This window comes from Pomacea canaliculata, linkage group LG1, assembly GCF_003073045.1.
Source record: "Pomacea canaliculata isolate SZHN2017 linkage group LG1, ASM307304v1, whole genome shotgun sequence".
NCBI classification, from domain to species: Eukaryota; Metazoa; Mollusca; class Gastropoda; order Architaenioglossa; family Ampullariidae; genus Pomacea; species Pomacea canaliculata.
The window spans coordinates 14,520,346-14,544,511 of NC_037590.1; the positions used below are offsets into that span (position 1 = coordinate 14,520,346).

The following is a 24,166-nucleotide window of genomic DNA, read 5'->3' on the forward strand; positions in this document are numbered from 1 at the left end:
ATAAAGCAGAAACTCTCTAGAATATACAACAGTATTTCTTTAATTGAACTTTATTGCATTAAAAATATGAGAAAAATAAAACTTTTGAGTCATGGGTGTGAAAGGTTTTTGACCATTCCTACCTTTGACAAACAGCTCTGCCTTGCAACTATCTGATCCTGCTGGGTTGACAGCCTTACAAGTGTAGGTGGCATCATGCTCTGGCTGAACATTTGGAATAGTTAATGTTGTTTCAACGTTCTCAGTGTATTCAATGATGAATTCGCTATTGGTGGGACTTATTTCCTGGTCATCCTTCAGCCACACAAAATCTGGTTTTGGAACACCTGTGGCTTTGCAGAAGAACTTGATGGTCTCACCAACAGTTGCTTCTATATCCTTAGTAGGTATAGTAATTCTGGGTGCTTCTGTTTGGGGTGCAGCCTCAACTGGTTTTTCGGGCATTAAAATACAATTGTTCCATTATAATCACCAATAACAGGTTACCTTTATTTAAATATTATCAAAGCTAAGAATAATGTTTTGAATCGACTTTCTACTTGAAGATGTGTACAAAATCTGATCACAAAATTTTTGTTGCTTTCCATTTCATAAAATAGTATCTGCATTAATTACGGATGACAATATATAAAAGAAGGACAATGTATATGTAAGCTTCATGAAATGGGACAATTCTGGCTGACAGTATTGCTTTTCATACATAGATTTGAGCAGATAACTTAAGAACTGATCCAGGTCATAGGTAAATTATATTTACCTTTCACCTGAAGCTCAGCAGAGCATGTAACTTGGCCAAGAGGATTTGTAGCAATAGCTGTAAATGTCCCAGCATCTTTGAGGGTGATCTCATCTACCTCAACATGATGGACACCATCTTCCTCAAAAATCATGTAGCGGCCTTCATCTTTTAGTGGCTGGTCATTCTGTGTCCATGTCACTTCTGGTGCTGGACTTCCAAACACCTTGCAGGTAAAACTGGCGGTTTCACCTTCTTCAATCTTAAAAAGTGAAAGTAACAATATTTTTTCTTCTTGAAAATTTCTTTAAACTGACATGTCTCTCTTTCTTTCTTGCTCTGCGCATGTGTATGTGTTCACTTGAATGCATGATGGACATGTGTGCAAGCTTCCAGTCTCACTCCTCCATTTCAATACAAGGAGAGCTTATGTGTTTAAATATGCTAATTATACTTGAACTTGAATATAACAATATAGAAACATTTCAAAGTCCCTAACAGAATTCCTGCTACTTCTCAGGCTGTCCATTACTTACTGTCTGAGGTTGAATGGTGAGAACAAATACTGGTGCTTGTCCTTCTGGTTTTTCTGGCATCACTTCCTCTGTTGGTGCTTTAAAACAAACAGTGAACAAACCAAATTATTCATTAGGCCCTTGGTTAATATTATTAAAGGGCAATATTATTATAACACCATATTTTAAATACACTAATAATTGCAATATTAAAAAATATGGAGAAAAAAATTAATATTTATTCTACCTATTTAGGATATGCATATTTTATCCATGGTTGCCAAAATATTAGGCACTAAGTAAAAGAAATAATTATAATAACATAATCTTTATCAAGTACTCATACAATATATATATATAAACACACCTTTGACTGTGACATCCACAGACACATCATCCTGGCCTGTCTCATTTTTGACTGTCAAAGTGAAAGTGGCAGAATCTGACACATCAGCTGATGGGATGATCAGGGTGACTGATGTGGCTGTGTGTTGTATTATATGCCTCTCATCTTCCACCAGTGGTATTGAATTCACTGCCCAGGTGGGAGTAGGAGCTGGCAGACCCTCAAAGTGTATAGTTATCACTACACTTTCTCCAGGTACAGTGCTTATTGAGGATGGTGCTGATAGAATTTTGGCTGGGACTGAAACATCCATATAACAAGCAGCTATCAGGAATAAACATATATCAAGCAGTTTGAAATGGTCAAACTTTTGCCTGTGTCTTATTCATATGAACATTAACAGACTATTCTTTTTTCAGAGTATAATTATTCTAGGGTATTTTCTGTTATATTTCTGTTCTTTGCCTGTGCATGTGTCTCTTCCTTGAAAAATGCTGCATCATAGACATTGTCAATGAAGGGTCACTGCATCTTCATTTCAGACCTTATAAATATGAAAAACATACGCAAGAAATTACAAAAAAATTAACAGAAAACCTATGCAAGAACAAATGTAAATTAACAATAGCCACCATTATGGTTTAAAAAGATGGGTTTACATAGGATTAACAGTACAGCCTGTGAGCTTCATGTGATAATTAGGTTTGTCATATCTTTTCCCTATTTCAAAGGCAGTGAGCATGAATAAATTAAGTTTTAAAAGATATTTATAAACTTTAGCAAGCATTTTCATTTAAGTACAAAATACATATATAATGACATAAAGGATCAATGCTGTAAATTTTTTGTTAATAGAAAATGTCCCACCAGTAACTGAGATAAATTTCAACATTTGTTAGACTACAAGGATATCTGAAAAATAGTAGATCATGGTCAATACAAAATCTGATGACAGGATTGAAAAAAAAAACCCCACAAGGGAGTAAGTGAAAATAATGAAACTTACCAAGCTATTTGTAGAATTGTTTTATGACAAATTGTATGAACATCTCTTCAGTTCTGTGAATGCACAATGGGGAGAACATGCACATTCAACTACCTGTATGAGCCAGTATCACATATGAAGGTTGTTAGGAGCAGGGTGACAGTTTTAAAGTGTTACACATACATATTTCAGTGTAGTGCAACACTTACCAATGGACAAAATAGTTTCTGCTTTAAGTACAACAGAATATGATAAAGGGGAAAGGTGGTGCAATAATCATGCAAATGGTGTCATGGATTGTGGACAGCAGGTGGTATGAAAGCACAAGCAAGACTGAACAAAATATAAACGTCTTTAAGCTGAAAGAAATTACAAACTTTGGTTGTTGCTAGTATAACACAAATCCACCAGAGCCTGCAGTCAGGAAAGTGAGAATGGAAACAATGAAAACTGTAAATGTGACCTTCCTCATAAACCAGGATAATAAATCTAATCATAGACCAGTTTTAGTATGAAGATCTCTCTCTCATTGAGTACACTGATGCCTCTGGGTTTCACCAAATTAAAATACAAATATCATTTGTGCTTTCACCTGCTTTTATCCTGTTGTCTCACTTTTAAATGGTACACATATAGAACGCAACCACAAAATGACAAGGAATTTCTTTGGGTAGAAAGTGACGTATGCAAGCTTACCTCCCCTCCATTTCTAAACAAGACAGAAAAGTCTTTCTTTTTATACTTTATTGAAGAACAACACATTCTACATGGAATATCTAAAACCCAAGCCAGCCATGAAGACTGTCAATATTACCAATTTCAATGGTTGGTGACATGAAAATGAACTGCCACAAGTGTCTCTGAGATGCAACTTGCATAATAAATGAATAAAAATGGCATGCAGAAACAAATATAAGACACTACAAAGTGGCCAAATAAAGATGAAAAAATGCACTTAAAAATCTGACAAAATCATACATGAAACCAGAAGCAGATTGCTAAAGCAGGCCACTGGCATTTTATAATTTAATTAACATCAAAATATTGTCCACGAGGGCCTGAAATAATGTGCTTAACTAGATTAAGTCAAAATAAATCAGCTATTCCATCTTTACAAATCATACTATACCCTAGTAGTACTAAATGCCAAAAAACATATGTGGAACCTATGGTTTATGAATTTGGTGCTGCTTGGGTAGTTATTTTCATTTATTAACTTAATATGAAGAATTGACACAACAGAGTTGTAATATGAAATTCGCATTTGCGGGTGTAAACCGTATAGGAAGCGTTAAGCAGCTGATGAATTCATATCTATAAAATTTCTTAAAAGCATCTTAAAATCTAGGCTCTACCAGTATTTGTTTTTGCATATCCCTCAGCTGTGATTGTGGTACCATAGTTATTATACATGTGCTGTAAAAGGAAACTTAGCAGCAGCTTTTACTCTGATTAAGAGTGATGACATTTTATATATGATTTAATAATATACTGTTTTAATTACAATTTTAATTTTAGGATACTCTTTAATTCCCTGCATTGATTGCTCATCAAGTAATTTTTCACAGCTATTAAATCACAGAATTTACATGCCAAGAATAAATCCTGGACTTCCTATTCGTAGCTGTGCATGAAAATGTCGCAGCAAGTCTATTTAACAATTGGGTGGTAAGATTAGCCAGAACAGTGAATAAACATCTCTTGAAAAAATTTCTCATATTTTTTAAAGATATAAAGTTTTGTTGTAATAGTTGCTCAAAGCAAGCGGACTGAAATTATATCTTCTGGTATATTCAATACAGAATTTTATAATTATGTAATATATATGAGCATGATTATGTGTGCCCATTTAAAGCAGAATGGAAACATGAAATTAGAAATGCTCTGAAAGTCATGCACATTCACTTCAAACTATTGTAATTTTGTATATGTGTGCATGTGTGTTTTATATATATCTTTTTAAACATGGAAAAACTCTTTCACATTTTTAGTTAAAGGTTATGTATTATCACTGCCCTACAAAATAATACATACTCTTAATAGAACTTCAGTGCTTTTTAAAATGGAAGTTAAAAACATTTAGCATCTAAACTATAACTCTATTACTGCAAATTAATAGAAAAAATATTAAAAATAAATCATCTTCAATGCTGAAAATTATTTCCAAAAAATAATTATTTTAATTTTCAGATCTATATAATGCTCTTTGGTATAGTCCAGATCAGATTCATTTTTCCATTTAAACAAAAAATAACATTACATAAAGAGTTGCACAGAAAGCACACAGAAGCCTACAGTATGTTATAACCAACAGGGCTGCAAGCAATTATGTCACATTGCATGGTACATGTTGTTATGGAAATGAGTGATTCTGTAATTTGTTAGTATGCAAAGGTGTAATAGTGATAACAAAAGGACTTCAGAAGCCCCATGACTTATATATAAAATATCTTGCTCAGTATACTGAATCAAGAAGTGGAGCACAAAAAATTATAGAAGATGTGTTTACATTGCATATTCACATGCCTTTTTAGTGTCAAAACCACTCTTGTGAAAATTATCTGGGATAAACACAACCACATGCCTGTTCAGTGTCAACATCACAATTGTGAAGAGTATCTGTGCTAAACACAGGCACATGCATGACACTCCAAGACAATGATGATACCAATGATTAGCAGGAAGCAACCGACCTTGGGCAAGCAGGTGAGCTATTGTAGATGCTTCTCCAGCGATATTTTGGGCATGACATGTATAAGTCGCCTCAGTGTCCTCCAAAGTGACCTCTGCAATCTCTAAAGTTGCTTCATCCCCTTCAAAGGTTGTGGAGAACCTTGGGCTCACAGTCAGTGGCTTATTGTCTACCAGCCATGTGACTTCTGGTTGGGGTATGCCCTTCACCTGGCAGACTAGGTGGGCAGTATCATTCACTCTCACTGCTAAGTCTTCCAGAGGACGAGTAAATGTGGGAGCCTCAAAGTGTACAGCCAGGCTTGCTGTGCATGAGGCAACACCAGAGGGGTTAATAGCCTTGACAGTATATTCATCTTGATCTTCAGGTTGACAGTTAAGATTGTCAGTCTGACTGTTTCCTCTAAGTTTTCAGTCCTGAAACACAAACCACATTAGTTTTCTCATGTAATTCATGCACTTAATGCACAGCAACACATTAAAGCCTATCCAGTAAGATCCCAACCTTATCAATCTGCTCTTATAATATTGAAAAAAAAATTTAAGTCTAAAGGGCACAAATGCCCAAACACTGCAAAAATCTTGCAACTTACTGGTATCTGTCACCAAGGAGCTCAACATTGCTTCTTAGCCAGACAATCTCTGGCTTTGGTGTGCCCTTAACTTTGCACTCCAACACCACATCTGTGCCAATGTCTGCCTTTGTGTCGGTAAGGGTGCTGATGAAGGTTGGGGCTTCTCCTGTGATCAGATAACAAACACTGCAAAATCTTTCCCATTATCTTAATATTAGTTTATTTGTTTGATAAACTACACCACTAAAAATTTGTCAGACTTCTCAGACAAGCAGCCACAAGATAACTTACTGCAAGTCATTATGGCACAAATGAGAGAAATATAACCAACCCTCCCCCCAAAAAACAAAAACCATATTCACCAGCAGCATTGACAAAGAGTTCTGCTGTGGTGGATGCAGAGCCTGCTGCATTTTTAGCAGTGCAGGTATATTCAGCATCATCATCTAGTGTGGCACCTGTGATAGTAAATGTGTAAATAGCATCTTCTTCTGACATCCTGTATCTTTCATCAGGCTGGATCCTCACATCATCTCGGAACCTGAAATCAGTGCATTGTAATGTATTAACAATGCACATTCTAAATTAAGCAGCATTTGTACTGGTAAATATCAGGATTGTCTCTCACGATACCACCAAGTTTTGATCGGATTCATCCTGGTAATCATAATCTAAACTCAGCCTTTGCTATCCAAGCACATAATAATTATATTAATCTGAATTGTTAAAAACTACAGAATCTTATCTAACATATCTCACCATGTTATTTCTGGCTTTGGAGTTCCTGCGACCTTGACTTCAAAGGTTACATTTTCTCCCTCAGTTATCTCTTGGTTGTTCAAGGTTTGGTCAAAGTGAGGTGCCAGAAGAGTTTCTTCTGCTACAACTTCGGAAACAGCTTCTTCTGCTGATGGTTTAGACTCCAGAATGACTGTCTGAGCCACTTCCTCCTTTACAGGAATAGGGGTTTCCAGTATCACTGCTTCAGAAACCTCTTCCTTCTCTTTATCTGCAGGATGTTCCACTTCGAATGTAACTGACTCCTCGACCTCTTCTGTCACAGGAGCTTCAGGAGCTTCTTCTGTGTGGATTGTGATGGCCTCTGCTACTTCCATTCTCTCTGGAACTTTGGGAGAGAGAGAGATTTCTTCAGCAACCTCTTCTAAGATTGGAACTTTGGCTTCTAGTGTGATTGCTGCAGCAACTTCTTCAACAGTAGGAACAGTGGTTTGTAGGGTGAAGGAATCTGTGGCATCAGGTCCTTTTTCTTCCTATTTATGTAGAAAGCAAAACCACATTCAAGAAGCTTTTCTATAAATTATCTCTAGAGATAAGATTCTGATTGAATTTGTGTATCAATGTGTTCTTGACCAAAATCCTGAAGAGCAACATTATTATTTTTGGAATCCTACAAAAAAGTAACAAAAACTTGAGGTCACATGGTGTTAATACTCAAGTAACTTATTTTAATCTTATGTATGCTTCTTCCATTAAGAAATTTGCCACTGTATTTGAAATCTACAGATATGAGAGGTTTCTTAGACTACCCATGTTTACTGCATTACTATAGAAACTATCAACACTACATGTACTACACTTGCTTCAGCAGACAACATCAAAAGGTTTACTTGAATGAGTTTACAGGAAAAAAAGACATGCTTTGTCACCCCCCCTCTCTCATTCTAAAAAAAAAACATTTAGCTAAAAGATTCACAAATTTAAGGTCAGGTCCTATATATATCAAGCCTGATGCTAATCTATAACAAGAAAAGCAAGGGAAACTGAGGTATTAAAAAATATCTGACAAATAATGTCAGGTTTGTATATAAAAGCTGCTATGAACAATATAGAAGGAAAACAGTCTACAGAAGACTACAATGTTGTTTGTCTCAAAATCTAAATCGATAAAGCAGCTTTTTGTCAAAAATATTTTCCCCCTCTCATTCACTACAGTCATTCACCTCCGACCTCAAACAGAGGAAACTTCAGCAATCAAAAACCTTGTATATGGGGAGGAAAAGCCATAAATCAGATAAGACACTTACATTGTTATCTGTGGTGTCACTACATAAGACACCTGTACTGTTATTTGTGGTGTCATTGGATAAGATACTTGCACTGTCGTCTGTGGTGTCATTAACCAGGATTGAAAATGGATATTTTTTTTTCCCCGAGTCAGATGTTTTCATGGTGAGACTATTTAGGCAATATTAAAGGGAAACAGGTGTTGTGAAAGCGAGTCTTTTTTCTCTGCACATGCTATTTACCTGTTGGAGTACTTTCAAGAAATCAATCTATGCATATCACCCACCTCTTCAAATATAACCTCTTCTTGGACAGGCTGTGCAGGCAGGGTGATCTCTATCTCTCCCTCCACATCAGGAGCCTGTTCATCCTGGATTAAGTCTATAGCCTCAGAAACTCCTGGCACATCTACACCTCTTGCTATAACGGCTGGGATTGTGAGTTCAGCTTCAGTGTCAGAAGGTATGCTTATTGACATTGTGGCAGAAGTGGTGTCTTCTGGAGCTTGCTCTACTGTAATGTGTGTGATTATTGCTTCTTTAGTTTCCTCTTCAGCCTCAGCAATAACTGAAACCTCTTCTTTAGATATTTCAATTGCAAAAGTTTTATCTCCTGCAGCTTCTTCTGTGAGTTCCATAGAGACTGCTACTTTTGTTGATGTGTCTTCTGCTGAAATAACATATTCTGCCTCAGTATCTGATGGAACTGGCTTTTCTTCAACCTCAAGGAAGAAATCTTCTCTTGCATCCACTCTATCTTCTTCAGGCCTCTCCATAAGCTTGGCTGTAGGAACATGATCCTCAATGACCACATCAATTTCTGCTTCCTCTATCTTTTCTTGTTCTAAAACCGTCTGTAATGTGATCTCTTCCTCAACATCATCAGGTGAAGGTCTTTCAGTCAGGTCAAATGCTCCCTCCCCTTCTACAGTAGATTCAGGTGTTTCAAAAGCTGTAAGTACATCTTTTGTTTCAATCATAACTTGTGTTACAACATCTTCTTGTGTTGTTTCATCTGGATAAGCACTAATTATGTCATCAATCTGCTTTTCAATTAAATCTTCTGATTGTTTCTCACTAACATCTTTAGCTTCAAAGACAACTTGGTCAGAAACAGATATGACTGTCGAGCCATCTTCTTCAGACACTTCTGCAAGTTTTTCTTCTGTGCCAACTAGTTCCTCTGTGATTTCCTCTTCAGCTGGTCTGTACTCTGGTGTAACATCACTGACAGGAATGTCCATAAGGGTTGGTGTTTCTTGTAAAGATTCTTCTACCACAGGCACAACTTCATCTGCTGCCACTTTTTCCAACTTCCCTTCTTTCTCTGATGGTACAGTTTCTTCCTTAACCTCAGTGACCTGTGTTGCCTCTACAGTTAAAGATGCTTCAGCAAAGGATTCCTCTTGTTCTTCTACAGTCTCTGGGTACATTTCCCTTTCGAGTTCAGTCACACTTTCTACATCACCAATGGCTGCATCTTCTTTTGTTTCAGATGTAACCATGTCCTCCACAAAAGTGGAAATATGTTCCACAACCTCTTGCTCTTCAAGAGCCTCTGCAGCTCTCTCCTCCTCTAGCTGCTCCACATCTTCTACAGGCAATGTGGTCACTTTCGGTGTTGTCTCAGTTGGAGTAATATCTTTCACAGCAGTGACAGTTTCCCTTAAAGTATCTTTTTCTTCTACAATTTCTTCTTCATCCTTATAAAGGTCTATCACTTCTTCTACCTGTTCTGTTGCCATTTCCTCTATTTTTGTGATTTCAGTCTCTTCATATACTGACACAGTTTCTGGGAGCTGCTCTTTCTGTTCTATTACTGTTTCTGGGATAGCTTCTTCCTCAATAACTCCAACATATTCAAAGGGAGTGCCTGTAACACCTTCTTTGGTCTCTGTTATCATAGCATCTACAATATCATGCATGTGTTCTTCTGCTACCTCTTTTAGCTCTGTAACAATCTCTGTTGCAATCTTTTCTTCAAATTCTCCCACATCTTCAGTGGGTGATAGTGTTGTCTCTTCTTTTGCTATCGCAGGATAGATGTCATCAACTCCTGTGATAACTTTCTCAGTTTCTTCAATTTCTGTCACTTTTTCTGGCATGGTAACTTCTTGAATTTCTTCTATATATTCAGTTGACTCTATGGTCACCTCTTCTTTAGACTCAGCAGTTTCAACATCCAAACTGACCGCTACAACTTCTTCAACTTCTACTTCTTGTTGAGGAACACTTTCTGGCAGAAGCACTTCCACAAGCTCTTTTACCTCTTCCACTGGAACTGAGGTAATAGTTTCTTCAGTATCAGCTGTTTCTGTTGCTCCAACAAAAATTAGGGCTTCCTCAGTCTCCTCCTTTTGTTCAGTTGCAGTTTCCTGTATGGCATAGTCTACTTCTTTTACATATTCAACTGTTGTTACTGTAATATCTTCTTCACTTTTGGCAATCTCATAGGACACAACTTCTGTGACAGCTTCACCAGGCTGTTCTTCAAGTTCACTTATTGCCTGAGGTTTGGCCTCTTCTTCAAGTTCCTGGATTTCTTCATTTACTGTTGTAACTATGCTTTCTTTAGTCTCAGCAGTTTTCTGAGCAACATCTACAGTTAAACTTTCTTTAGGATGTTCTTTCTCCTCTGTGCCAAATTCTGGGAGCTTCTCTTCGCTGAGTTCTTTGACATCTGCCTCTATCAAAGTGATAACTTCCTCTTCTGTTATGGCTGGTGTAACATGATCTACATCAGTGAAAGCTTCTTCTTTCATTTCTTCTTTTTCAGTGATAGTCTCTGAAATAAACTCATCCTTGAGTTCTTGGGTTTCATCGAATGATGTTATGGTAACATCTTCTCTAACCACAGTTGTTTCAACATCTGTTGCAGTAGCTAGTGGCTGGATTTCTTCTTTTTGCACTGTCACAAGATCTGGAGTAACCTCTTCCTGAAATTCTTTCATCTCTTCCATTTCCTCTTGGGTAATTTGTTCTTTTGACTGTACAGTTGCTATATCTTCAATGGCAACTTGAGCCTCCTCTGCCCCTTCTGTAAGATCCATTACTACTTCCATAATGACATCCTCTTGAAGACTGCTGATCTCTTCAACTGGCATCATAGAGATCTCTTCTTTTGATTCTGCAGTTTCTGCTTCTGCTTCTACAGCAATAGCTGTTTCAGACACTTCCTCCTGTTCCTTAAATGCTTCTGAAGTAACTTCTTTGATCTCTTGGACACCATCTGAGGGAGCCACAACCATATCTTCTTCAGACTTGGCAGTCTCAGTTTCTGCAATGAAAACAGCTTCTTCCTCAGCTATTTCTCCTTGTGGTCTTATCAGTTGTTCAACAACTTCTTCAATCCCTTTGGTATCCTCTAGAGGCAATGTCATAATGCTTTCTTTTATTTCAGCAGCCTCAGTATCAAATACCACCGCAGCAGATTCTTCTCTTTGCTCTTCTTCAACTGTGATATCTTCCATTACCTCTTCTTCCAGTTCTGATACAAGTTCTGGTGACATCACTGACAGCTCTTCCTTGACCTCTGAAATTTCAGCTTCTTTCATCAATGTGGTTTCTTTTTCAATCTCTTCTCTCTCCTCTGTAACATATTCTTCTGCTTCCTCTTCTCTAAATTCTTGAACAGATTCTTCTGGTACTGTTGTAATGATTTCTTTGGTTTCTGTAGGCTGGTGACCTGTGACAAAAGAGACAAGTGTCTCCTCCAATAGTTTCTCTTCTTGTAAGGCTGTCTCTTGTGGTGCGATTTCTGCCATGAAAGCTGTTTCCTCTTCCTCCTCTCCAGTGTCTGCTTCTTTTACTTCCACAGGAATAGGACCTTCAGCTTGTGCTTGATCTCTGACTGTTTCTTCAATATGAACTATGTCAGGTAGTATGCCTTCTGTGCTGATACCTGCAGATTCCTCAACACTCTCTTGTGTCAGCTGATCAACATCAAATGATTTGGTAAGTGTCACCTCCTCTTCCTTTATTTCAGCTGTGGATGCTTCCAAAGTCTCCTCTGCTGCAGTTTCAGCAGAGATCTCTGGCAGCTGCTCCTTTGTGTCAGATAAAATGAAATCTGTAGATACTTCTGTAGGCAAGGCAGCTGCAGCCACTGGTACTTCAACTGTTTCTTCTTCAGCATAAGTAACTGTCTCTGGTTTTGGAATAGCTCTTACAGATATATCTTCAATTGTTTCAGATGGCACTGAAGGAACTTCCTCAACTTTTGTTAATGCTTCCAGGTCTGTAACTGCTTTTTCAGGTGTAGTAGTTTTTGTAATGACTACTGCTGTCTCTTCTTTGAGTGATCCCTGTTCTTCAAGTTCTTCTATGACCTCTGGAAGCATATCTTCATCTGATGTGGAAAGCACAAATTCTTTCACTTCAGGCTGCTGATCTGTAATAGTCACTTCAGTGATCTCTGTTTTCTTGCTCTCTTCTACCACAATGTCAAAAGCTGTCTCAAGAAGTGGCTTTTCTTCTTCCTCCACTTCAAAAACCATCTTATCTTCAACTATCACTTCCTCTGGGATTTTGTCCTTTTCAGCTTTTGCCTTAACAGTCACAATATCCTCTAGGGGTTCTATGGCTTCCTCCTTAATTTCAGGTGATATTTCTTCAGGAGCTTCTATGATTTCTTTTTCAGCTTCTTCAATAATATGATCTTCTTCAACTTCTGCCACTGTGAAAACTTCACTTTTTTCCTCAGGCTTAGTCTCCTCCAAGAGACTGAACTGAACTTCTTCACTGCTGATAGCAGTTGTGTCGGGTACAACATCCATGGAGGGTGTGTAGATGGTGGAATCTTCTGTAGTAATGGCCATCTCCTTCAAGAAAGCACGTTTGCCATTAGACACTCTGTGCAGCAAGCACAGTGATGAATATGGCATGCAAGACCAGTGCGATGTGGCATAAGCTGAGCGGCCAACAGCAGCAAAGGAAGAAGTGCATGAAACATGCAGATGATCATGTAGACAAGCATGGCCACATCATGCTGATACAATAAAGCTTTGCTGCTGAAGATGACTGAGTGTGAATGTCGATTGTTATAGCACATTTGCTTCTTACCTAAACTACAAACAAACTGCAAGTGCTGCATATGCAACTTGTCTATCGAACCCCACAATAATAATAATAATTTGAAATCCCTAAAAAAAGGAATAGTTCTTGTTAAACAAAGTGGCATAATAGTACATCGCTACTTCTGCAGCATTCTAGTGGAGGTGCAGGAGGAGTTCAACGATACAAGCAAGCCAAATTCAGTAGGTTCATGCAAAGCATCTATTCAGATCATTATAGTTATTAAATGTAATATCCTTTTAATTTGTTATAGACAGTGTTCAATCTGGTATGAACACAGTAGCAATATTTTCAAGAAAAATACTAGTAAATTTATGTATCTAGGATTAAATTCTTACAGGGAAATGTGAATTGTGCATTAACTGTGCAAGTGGTTGGCAGACACTACATACAAGCATGACATAAAAGTGAAAATAATGTCAATCCATATAAACAGACTATATTAAACAGAAAAAAAGAATTCATGGGCCACTTCTCTGACATCGGTTACAACAATTATTCCACACAAATTTGCAAATTAAAGCATGATGACAAAATGTAAACAGAATCCTCATTAACACTTACCAAAGATACTACACATTTTCTTTATGGCAGATTTTTTTTTATTATTTTCAAATTCTTTTTAGATGTTAAACTATAAATCAACCTTTCAGATGCCATGTTGGCATTTACAAATGATGTAAATATTCTCCACTGCTAAAAAAGTCAATAGTAACCATAAATCGATATTAAGTCACACAAAATATGTTTCTGTTAAAGTTTACAATATCCTGTGTTAAACTTAAAACTGGCAAATTGCCAAAAATGTTTCCTATTTTTTATTTACAAATGCTACTTGAGTAGAGCATATGCAAACAAAATACTCACCTGCATAATGACTTCATGTTCTAAGGAAAGTTTTGTTTCTTTCATGATTTTGACATGTTCTCTTGCCTGAAAAATATCATCTCTTCAGCTTAAATTCATCATTTATTTTGTTTATGGTACATGATTGGAACAGGTACTTCATACATTCTTACCAACAGACAAGCAAATGGCAAATTAAAGCTTGTCTACAACTATGCCAAAATTTCCTCTAAGGTTTGTCGGGAGATACACACAGAAAAAGGAAGCGATCCATTTCTTTTCAAATTCAGTCTTAGACTATGCACAAAGCTCTTTTATGAGGTCAGTCTATTGATGGAAGATTATGGTCTTATATTCTGCCAAAGTCCAATTTGCTCCTCATCTTTCTGCATGTAGAAATTAAAACCATCACTACATCCACTATCCACTCCTCCATTAGTTTCCTAATTTAAGCCTAATGTTAACCATTCTGCATAAGCAATTACATCCTCATTTTTTTTAAACATTTCATTATGTCTTTTGGTCTAGATACTCTCTAACAAAGAATCACATATGCTAATCCTATAGTCTTAGTTCAAATAGAAAATACATGTCAAGCAATGATTACCATGAAGCCACGGAAAGCAGCCTGGATCTTGATGGCTGCCTCTTCAGCCACTGTCTCAGGTATAGGTTGCTCCTGTTCTTCATCTAGGTGAGATTCAACTGAGCTAACCTCTGACACAAGTTCTGTAAAGTGCAGTAAAATACACAACTCTAAATGCATTAGACACCTCTGTGTGCATTTATTTTAAGTAAATATCCTTCAGTCTAGAGGCCATATAAGAAGTGAATGGTAAGCAGTTTACCATGTTTAGGGTACATTATGAGGCACCCAATTAATCCTCTCCTTTCTTAACAACTTAGGTACCCATTACTGACTGACGGAGATGGCATTTCAAAACTGAGCAGGTTAGCAAACAAGGTTATATGACTGTGTTCTTTTATTAAATGCCAGTTAATATAAAGTATAGCTGTTCTTCAGAAATAGTAGACACAAAATTATGAATCACCAAAAGAACAACAAAATCTTTGAAACAAATGTTTCTAAAATTAGTACATTTACAACACATTTAACTTTGTTGTGTGTAGATAGGACTAAATGCAAAACTACATCTTTTGCTGTACCAGTAATATCCTAATTATTTTCAATTAGAAAATCTTGGTTATAATGGTGACAGTATATACTGGCAACTCATGGTTGTACTAATAGGACAGAATGTACAACAAACCTTCAACTGTAAGAACAGCTGAACATTCATTCTCTCCTATGCTGTTCACTGCACGAACAGTGTAGATGCCAGAGTCTTCAGGGAATGCCTCAGCAATGATAAGGGAGCTCCAGCCATCCTCTCCAGGGACTATTTTGTAGATGTCATCAGATTTGATAGGTTTGTGCAGATGGTACCACACTAGTGTTGCCTCAGGTTCACACTTGACCTGGCAATCAAACCTTGCCACTTCTCCTTCCTTGATGGTTAAGTCCTGAATAGGCACAAGAAACTTTGGCCTTGTTTCTTCAGGTAGTGTAATCTGCAATGCAAAATTAGATCTGATTTATCTCAACTGAAAGGAAAATTATGGATATTTCACCGCAGATAATAATGATGTCTCAATACAGTGTAAGTAAAATGCACCCCACTTCGTGCTCAGCCATATTGACACTGAGTAGTTAATGGTTTCTGAGGTTAAGAGCAACTTTTTTTTTTTAATCAGTGTACAGAACACTTTCCCAAAGTCTGAGTGAATAACACCTTTCCATTCATGTCACACAAGCTGACAAACCTTGCCATACACAGAACAGTGATTTAGTTTTATGTAAAAGCAATAATGAACCTAAACCAATAACAGCGATATGCTCATAGATCTGAATTATAGTATGCTTAGATCTAAAAACAATTATGTGTTTGGAAACTACAGTCCCAGTTCTCTGAAAGTGCAATTTGGATACAACTGAAAAAGAAATAAGTCATCGATTTAAGGTAAAACAGCCTTTTATGTGTAATGTATTATTTAGAAAATCTTTTTTCTCAAGAAAAAAATTACTTTTATAGTTTGTTTTTTTTCTAAATGCACCATCCTTTCAGAATGCCACCCTGAGTTAATTAATGTAAATGTTGAGTTGTACGTATATAGTGTTCAGAAACAGTTAACTATCAGTTGGTAAGTATTTAATTCAAAGGCGAACCCATGTTGGTGGTTTTCTAATTTTTTTTCTCATAATGGAAAAGTGTAGTTGTAGGACAGTTTAGGTACATGAGATCCAACTTGGACCTGTTTAGAAAAACGCCAAACAAATATGACAATACAACAACTAACCATAGTACTTTACTGACTGGATTCTAAAATAGATGAAGGAAAAAGTTTTAGAAACCTCAGTTGTGACTTCCTCAATAGCAGCTTGCTCAGGCTGTTCCTCTAGCAGCTCTTCTGTGGTCTCTACTGTCTCAGCTGTGGTAAGATCTGCTTCAAATTTCCTGGAAAAATATTGAAAAATTTAAATTTGTGTGTGTGTGTGTGCAAAACTTACAACTCTAAAGCACAAAGGATAAAAGTACAGATGCTAATTATGTGTGCAGACATATAAGAATGCATACATACATGCACATTAATTTACTGTAAGCAGCAGAAAACACCATGCAAACCAAACAAAGTCTATTCCTTATTGCTTCTCACTACTTTTTAACTGAGCAACTTACTTTGCCTTTTGATCTGTCTTTCGCAAAAGATTTCGGAAGTCAATCTGTTGACTTTCATAAATGATGCCTACTCTAGTTTTCCTGCATGCAATAGAAGACAAAGCAGCATTCATATTAATATAAATTATTTCAAATAAATCTTTCAATGAACAGGAAAGTGTCCTTCCTTGACATGCAAAACTCCTCTGCATGTGTGTGCATATGTGTAAGAGAGAGAAAGTGTTAATGTATACTTGTGCAGACATGCATGTTTATGTGTGTATCCACACACACATGTGTATATTTATCTTAAACATGTGCATGCCTATCTTCATACCTTGATGTATAAGAAAAAGTGGGAGAATAAGGAAAAAAAATAAAAATCCATGCATTTGTTAAACAGTGCAAGCATATAATAAGATAAATAAATGTCTAGTTTTATTAGTACTAAATCCATGAAATAATAAGCAACCACACTTATTTGTTTCAAAAACACGGAATAGGCAATGAAACATGCTGAAAAAAAGGCTTCACAACAAAATAATATGAACCAAATTCCATGATATCATGTGCAACTCTCCAAATGTTTTGTCATGGAATTAAAAATTCTTTTATGCACCTATTTTTTCTTTAAAGTATTGTATATCTACATCCACCTGTTCTGTTCAGTTTTCTCCATGGTTTTAATATTTTCCTTACTTGGAGAGAATTTCACTGTTCTGCATTAAAGACTGTTCAGTTAAAAATACAACATATTTCCTTGCTTCATGCCATGCACACAAATTAGCAGATTCAATGCTACCTACTGATGACAGAAACACTGCAACATGCAGTCAGTATATTTCCGTCCACAGGCATGACACAGCAGTATTAATGGTTTACATTTTTTCATAACTGGATGTAACTTAGTGAACAATACTATTGCTCAAAATCTAGTAAATAGCCCCTTTCATTCTTCTTCTTCTTCTTCGTCGATCACTCAAATGGACACGCCTGCCTCCTGCACAAATGATGCTGTGCGCCGCAGGTCCTCCAGGCTGCCGTGTAGCTTCCTCAATACTGGCGTCTCATCAGTCCAAATGCGGTGCCTGAGTTCTTTGTGCATGGGACATTCTTGCAGTAGATGTGCTGTTGTCTGACTGCCTGTCTGGCACGGGCACTGGTCTGTCTGGCCGATTCGGAGCTTGGTGTAAAGGTGGTGATTGAGACGGTTGTGGCCTGTCCTCAGCCTGAAAATAATGACCTGCTCAGCTCTTGTAAGCAGGTAGTATGGGTCGTTTCGGTTGAAACGTGGGTGCTGCTGCAGCCACTTGTTGTGCTGTTTGGCCTTGATGATGGATTTGACTTCGCTGTAGGTGGTGGACCTGTCTTGCTGCTCTTTTTTGGATCCTTCCTTGGCAAGAGTGTCTGCGGCTTCGTTGCCAAAACCCCACAGTGGAGGGAATCACTGTAAGACGACTGTGCAGTCTCCGCATAAGGAGGAGAGAGCAGTGGACAGGTCGTTCAGTTTCTTGTCTCTGGCAGTCTGTAAGGCCTGCAGAACAGACAGTGCGTCCGTAAAGAAGACGACGTTGTTGGAGGTGTCTGGACTGTTTTTAACGTGGGTGGCACCGGTCTGAATGGCAACTGCTTCAGCCTTGAAGTTGGTGGAGTAGAGGCCGGTTGCGAGAGAAAGACGGTCTTCTCTTCCTCCTGGGTACCTGATGTAAATTCCGGCGCCACCATTTTTCACGGCTTGTTCGCTGACCCGTCAGTGAACACGTGAGTCCATTGATCTTGTGGGAAGTTGTTGTGGATATACTCCATAGTACAGGACTTCTTCACAGCGTCTAGGGAGTCTTTCTTGCTGACACCAGGGATGCTGCAGTGAATCAGGGGGAAAGCAGTTTCATTCCATGCTGGGTTTGTCCGGCACAGGGGGATCTCTCTGAGGTCGTGTTCCAAGATGTCTCGGTGTTTTCGTTCAAGGATCCTAGCCTGATGGATGAAACTTCCCCTTTTCAACCTTCCCTTCGTCGGCTGAGCCAGTCTGTTTCTCATGGGGTGATTTGGAAGTCTCTTGAACTTGGCGGCTTGGACGAGCATCTTTGTGTCACGTCGGTCCTCAAGTGATTCCAACCCTGTGATTGTCTCCAGTTCTTGTATGGGCGTAGACCTCATGGCTCCAGTGATGAGTCTGGCTGCTTGGTTCTGAACCTTGCTGACCTTCTCAAAGTTGGATTTTTGCTGCTGTGCCCCATGCTGTCATGCCATACTCTAGGACTGGTCTGACCCTTCCGGTGTACAGCTTCTTGAGGATTCTGTCATCCGCGCCCCAGTTCGTGCCAGCCAACTTCTTCATAATTGCAAGTCGCACCTTGGCTCTGGCTTCGACCTTCTTGGTCTGAGGCTTCCATGTAAGTCTCTTATCGAAGGTTACCCAAGGTAGGTAGGGTTGTCCTCCAGTGGGAGAATCTGTCCATCGAACTTCAGAGTGGCCTTCTGTTCCCTAGTGGACAGACTAAAGATAGTGTAGGTGGTCTTTTTGGGGTTGACTTTGACAAGCCACCTTTTCGTCCAGTCCTGCAGGACATTAAGCGCCTCTTGGAGTCGGTAGTTGCAGTTGTCAGGTGTTCTTCTGTGCACCAAAGGACCAGGTCATCTGCATAGATGGCTCCTTGGACATTTCGGGGGAGGTCCTTGATGATGTCGTTTATGAAGACAAGGAACAGGGTAGGACTGAGTACTCCCCCTTGAGGAACTCCTTCTCTCAGCGTCTTCTTTCGGCTGTATGTTCCACCAACGTGGACTCTGGCCTTCCTATTTTTCAGTATTTGAGAGATCCACTGGTACATACAGCCGGTTACGCCACACTTCTGGAGTTTCAACCTCAGTCCATCTTTCCAGACCTTGTCGAAGGCCTTTTCCATGTCTATCCACACCGTCAGCGTGTGCTTCTTGTCCTGGTAACCATCTTCGATCTTCTGGGCGATGTATGCAACCTGGTCTTCAGTTGAGCGATGTTGTCTGAAGCCTGCTTGTTCTGGTGTAAGGATGTTGTTCTTTTCCAAGTGCCATGATAATCTGGTGTTGATGAGGCGCTCCATTAACTTGCCCACGCAACTGGTGAGGCTTATGGGTCTGTAACTGTCCACCTTCGCTCGGTCTTTGCCTTTCTTGTGGACGGGCACCATGTCTGCCTCTCGCCAGATTTGTGGGACATGGCCGCTGTTCCAGCTGTTGTTGAAGAGGTCGAGGAGTTTGGTCTTGGCTCGTGGGCCCAGGTGTTGCAGCATTTCATTGGTGACCTTATCTGGTCCAGGGGATTTCTTCTGACTTAGGGTCTTGACTGCTTCTTCAAACTCTTTCATGTTGAATGGTTTGTTCATATAGTCTTCCTGGTGTTTTCGCTGGCTGAATTCTCTTCTTTGTTCATGAACTTGCTGTTTCTTTTCTTCTGGTACTGTGATGTTGCTGACCTCTTCATAGCTGTCAATGAAAGCGTTTGCTGCTTTTCTACCTGTTAGCATATCTTGTGCTTGTTGTATGACGATCGGTGCACTTCTAGTATCTTCATCATTCATCGCCCTTGCCAGCTTCCATAACTTGTTTCCTTCTCTGTCTAGATTTAGTTCCTCTGTCTTTTCTCTCCATCTCTTTCTTGCAGCTTCGTTGCAGGCTTTTCTGTATTTGGCGCTTGATTCTTTCAGTGCTATGTTGTTTTCTATGGTGGGGTCATTCTCAACCTTTTCCCTGATCTTGGAGACTTCATCTTCTAGTTCTTGGAGTTCTTCTGTCCAGTATGGCCTATAGTTCTTTCGTGCGCCTCTTGGTATTGCTTCTGAGGCAGCTTTTAAGATCGCCTTGTTGAATGCATCGATGGCACGGTTGATGTTCTGGTCCGCCACACGTATTCCTTTGGTGTACTGGTCTGACAATGAGACGAAAGTATCCCAGTTGGCTTTCTTGTAATTCCACCTGGGAAATGTCTTTGAATCTTGGGGCCTGTACTGCAAGTTGATGGCCAGTTTGACTGGTCTGTGGTCGCTGCCGCCTAACTGGTTCTGTACCCCTCTGGTTGTTTTCTTGGAGAGGTCGTCAGTGGCAAAAGCAAGGTCAGGGGTCGTTGAGGAGACCCATCTGCGCGAGAAGAAAGTCGGTGGGTCTTCTGGATCGTTCAACAGGATCATCTTGCTATCGATCTGCCAGTCCTCCACTTCCTCTCCTCTATTATCCGTCTCGTCGTAGCCCCAGCAGGTTGAGTGGCTGTTGAAGTCGCCGACAGCCAAGCAGTTTTCGGCAGGGATATCAAGAGTCTGCAGGGAAAGTTCTTTGTCGGGTGGCAGTACAGGTTGAAGATAGTGAGCACAGTGCTGTCTACTGTAATCTTGACTCCATTTATTTCAGCTTGCTGATTCGTGTCCACTTGAAAATCTCTTGCTGGGATGTTATTCTTTACAAGAATCAGCACACCTCCCTTGTGTCTTCCTTCTCTGTCCATCCTGAAGGTTTGGTAACCTCTGATGGTAAATCTGTGGTTGGGGTTCAGGTGTGTTTCTTGAATACAGGCCACATCTATTTTTTTCAGCATGTAGTCTTTCGGTGAGGGCTAATTTTTGTTGTAAACGCCCTCGGCGTTCCACTGTAGGATGTTGAGAGGCCTCAGGGTCTCTTCTGTGGTTGTTGTTCCTTTTCGGCCAGTAGCCATTTCCCTCCGCCTCCGAAGCCTGGCTCCTCGCATCGGGGCGTGGTGACCACCAGTATCATGGGGTGGGCCCTGTTGAGGCGCAGGGCCCGGCACTTCGCCCGCCTGGCGGGACCTCACAGGCAAAGCACCATATCGTTTAGAGTGAGCGTTGTCCATTCCATGCGAGTGTCAGTGCGTTGTGCTGCCGTTAAGCGCCCGATGGCCCAGCACATCCGTCTTCGGCGTCAGTTTTCTTTTCCGAGTGTCTTTCTCGTAGAGAGACTTGCCGTCCAAGGCTAACGACCATCCTCTGGCCGGGTGCAACACTTTAGTCTGGCCTCTACCCTGACAGACCTGTTCGGCTTGGTTGGACCTGCCAGGAGCACAAGGCTCCCGCCGACATAGCTCTGTGGGTCGACGAGGCACACAAGCCACCACACCACTACAAGGTAAGTTGCGCTCATTCTCAAGACTGGTACCATCAAACATCACCATGCACAAAAAAGTTATGTCAAATTCATGATGTCACATCAGTCAACAGATATACTTAATTTTGAATCAGAGTAATGTCCCTTCACCACTCCGGCTGGAGGGGCAGAGCTCTGTGGTATTTTTGTCTTATCTGATATCTTCCTCATGTTGGACATGTAATTGTGTACGATTTTGACGTGCCTGTCATCGTGTGTTTGGAACATGGTGCCATGATGCCTCTTCCATTTTAGTGGCTTTTATTCTCTTTTGCCATGCAGATTTCACAACTGACAGTTCTGTGGGCTTCATGTCCACTTGATCATTGTTGATCACTGAACGTTTGCACATGCTGGGATTTATTCGTCATTCCAGTGGGACTGGTGCCATCTGTTGGATATGCTATTTGAAACTGTATTTGCTACAGAGTGTATTCCGGCTTGTATGATATATTTGATATTTGGCTGCGAGTGGATGCTGCCCTTTGGCATGGGGTACATGGTCTCCTAAACATTTTGTTTTGTCAACTTATTTTGTCACTTTCTGTCATTTGTGAAGTGTCTTGAACTTGTCCAAAAGACAGGATAAGGCACTATATAAGCAAACTTTTATTATTAATGCATGATCATATCTCTCTCACTGGCTGAAACTTTAACAAGATAAAGGTTTTGATGTATAATCCTGACCTATCTGCTGTTGAGCTCTTTCTGTGATTGGTGATGTTTGTACCCATGTATTTCTTGAGAACCGAGATGAGGTATTTACCCTGATTTTGTGAAACAGTAGTTTGGACAGAACATTACGTAGTAATGAAAAAAATTTGCACTCCACTTAATCTTCAATGACCTGAAAAAATATGTTCATCATATAGTGCCATTCTGACTCAGCATGTCTAAGTCTGGAAAAAAGAAACATAACATTCATAACATCTCAAATAAAACTTACACTTCAGACTTAAGCTGACCACGTAAATCAACCTGCTCAGTGTCTACAGAAATTGGTTTCTCTGGTATCTCCAGGTCAGCACGCTGCAGCTGGTCTCTGAAGTCTTTCTTCACCTCAGTGAGCTCTGTTGCAACAGAAGTATAACTTCCATTGAATTATAACCATAATAATCTGTAAAACAGGTTATATAAAGCAGAAAACATAAAACATATATTAGCAGGTGTCAACACTGATGATGACTTTTTTTAGGTTCTTGAACAGGGCACACTCTGATAAAGACTGAGCATGCTAAAGGCCTCATAGAGATGTTTTAACCACACAGACTAGACAGACCTAGTCTATTTAACTGAAAACCTCTTTCACTTGTCTGTAATATGCACTTCAAACATTTTTCTAACAGTTAGGCAAAAGCAAGAAGTGAATCATGATCTACAATAGTGATGAAAAAACCCTATAGTCCTTTCATCTTTTGATTGTCTCTGTTTTGGTTTTAGAGAATGGAGAGTACCTGGTTAATAGACTTAATATTTTGAAAATTTTTCTCTTTTTCATGAACGTCTAGTTTTTAGCAAGCGAATCAAGAAGATGTGGTGATGATTCTTCTTAGCTCAAGCATTAAACTTCATTTTTTTTAATTATTATTCTGCAAAGTTTTCTGTGCACAGATATCTATTTTTCAAACTTACGATTCACTATGAGAGAAACTGCCACACTTTCTTCGCCAAGCTGATTGGATGCTGTTACACGGTATGTTCCAGCATCTTGTGGAGTAACATCAGCGACAGTCAAGGAAATGTGATGAACAGTAGATGTGATACCCTGAGTAACCATCACTTGGTAACGCTCATCTTCAGGAAGCTCACCACTGTCTTTAGTCCAGTGAATCTAGAAAATCAATAATAACAAAAACTAAGGGGAGAACTTAAATATCTGACAAACCTTTTTTCTACCATCCTGTTTTCTTAAAGCATCCTTAGGTCAGTGAAACAGCACATAAATTCATATACTGTATTTTGTAACATAGCTCAAACAAGATATTGCCTTTCAATAATTACATCCTTTATTGAAATGAAGAAAAGAAAGGCTCAGATAAAAATATTGCATATATATATAAAAACAAAAATAAGACAAAACACAGCAAACCTCAGGCTGAGGGATGGCTTCAACAATTGCTTTGAAAATTACGGTAGTGCCTTCTTCCACACTCTGAAAGCGAGGCTTTTCAATGAATTCTGGAGCAAGTCCTGATATGTCTTCTGGTCGAGCTTCTTCAATTACTTCCTCAGCTGGAAATCAGAGATTGATAAATTTTATAAAATGCTATGAAACCACAAGACATTCATGTAAACAAGGGAACATTTTCATTGACTTAAAGGCCAAACTGTTAGCTTATGCTGAGGATAAATGGCCCCACAAATATCTTCATCTTTCTCCATGGGATCAAATTCATTCTTTCCCAATGAATTGTGGATTCACTCTTTTAAGACAATAATTAATCAAGGAAATTTCAGTATTTATTACCACCATACATGTGCTCATATGTGCAAGTGACCATGCAGGCCAACACATATGCAAATGT

The 24,166-nt window shown here is 39.1% G+C and overlaps 1 protein-coding gene across 1 annotated transcript in view; it reads right to left on the reverse strand.

The window, feature by feature from the left end:
• LOC112570126 (titin-like) overlaps window positions 1-24,166 on the reverse strand; it is a 149,833-nt gene that overhangs the window by 48,500 nt on the left and 77,167 nt on the right. Inside the window, 18 exon segments of the mRNA XM_025248372.1 lie at window positions 123-438; window positions 759-998; window positions 1,273-1,349; window positions 1,619-1,897; window positions 5,276-5,540; window positions 5,543-5,690; window positions 5,867-6,014; window positions 6,211-6,389; window positions 6,608-7,119; window positions 8,160-12,692; window positions 13,813-13,878; window positions 14,399-14,520; window positions 15,063-15,363; window positions 16,205-16,307; window positions 16,530-16,610; window positions 22,588-22,711; window positions 23,274-23,472; window positions 23,731-23,873. Of these exon segments, the coding sequence (XP_025104157.1) occupies window positions 123-438; window positions 759-998; window positions 1,273-1,349; window positions 1,619-1,897; window positions 5,276-5,540; window positions 5,543-5,690; window positions 5,867-6,014; window positions 6,211-6,389; window positions 6,608-7,119; window positions 8,160-12,692; window positions 13,813-13,878; window positions 14,399-14,520; window positions 15,063-15,363; window positions 16,205-16,307; window positions 16,530-16,610; window positions 22,588-22,711; window positions 23,274-23,472; window positions 23,731-23,873 (7,836 nt within the window).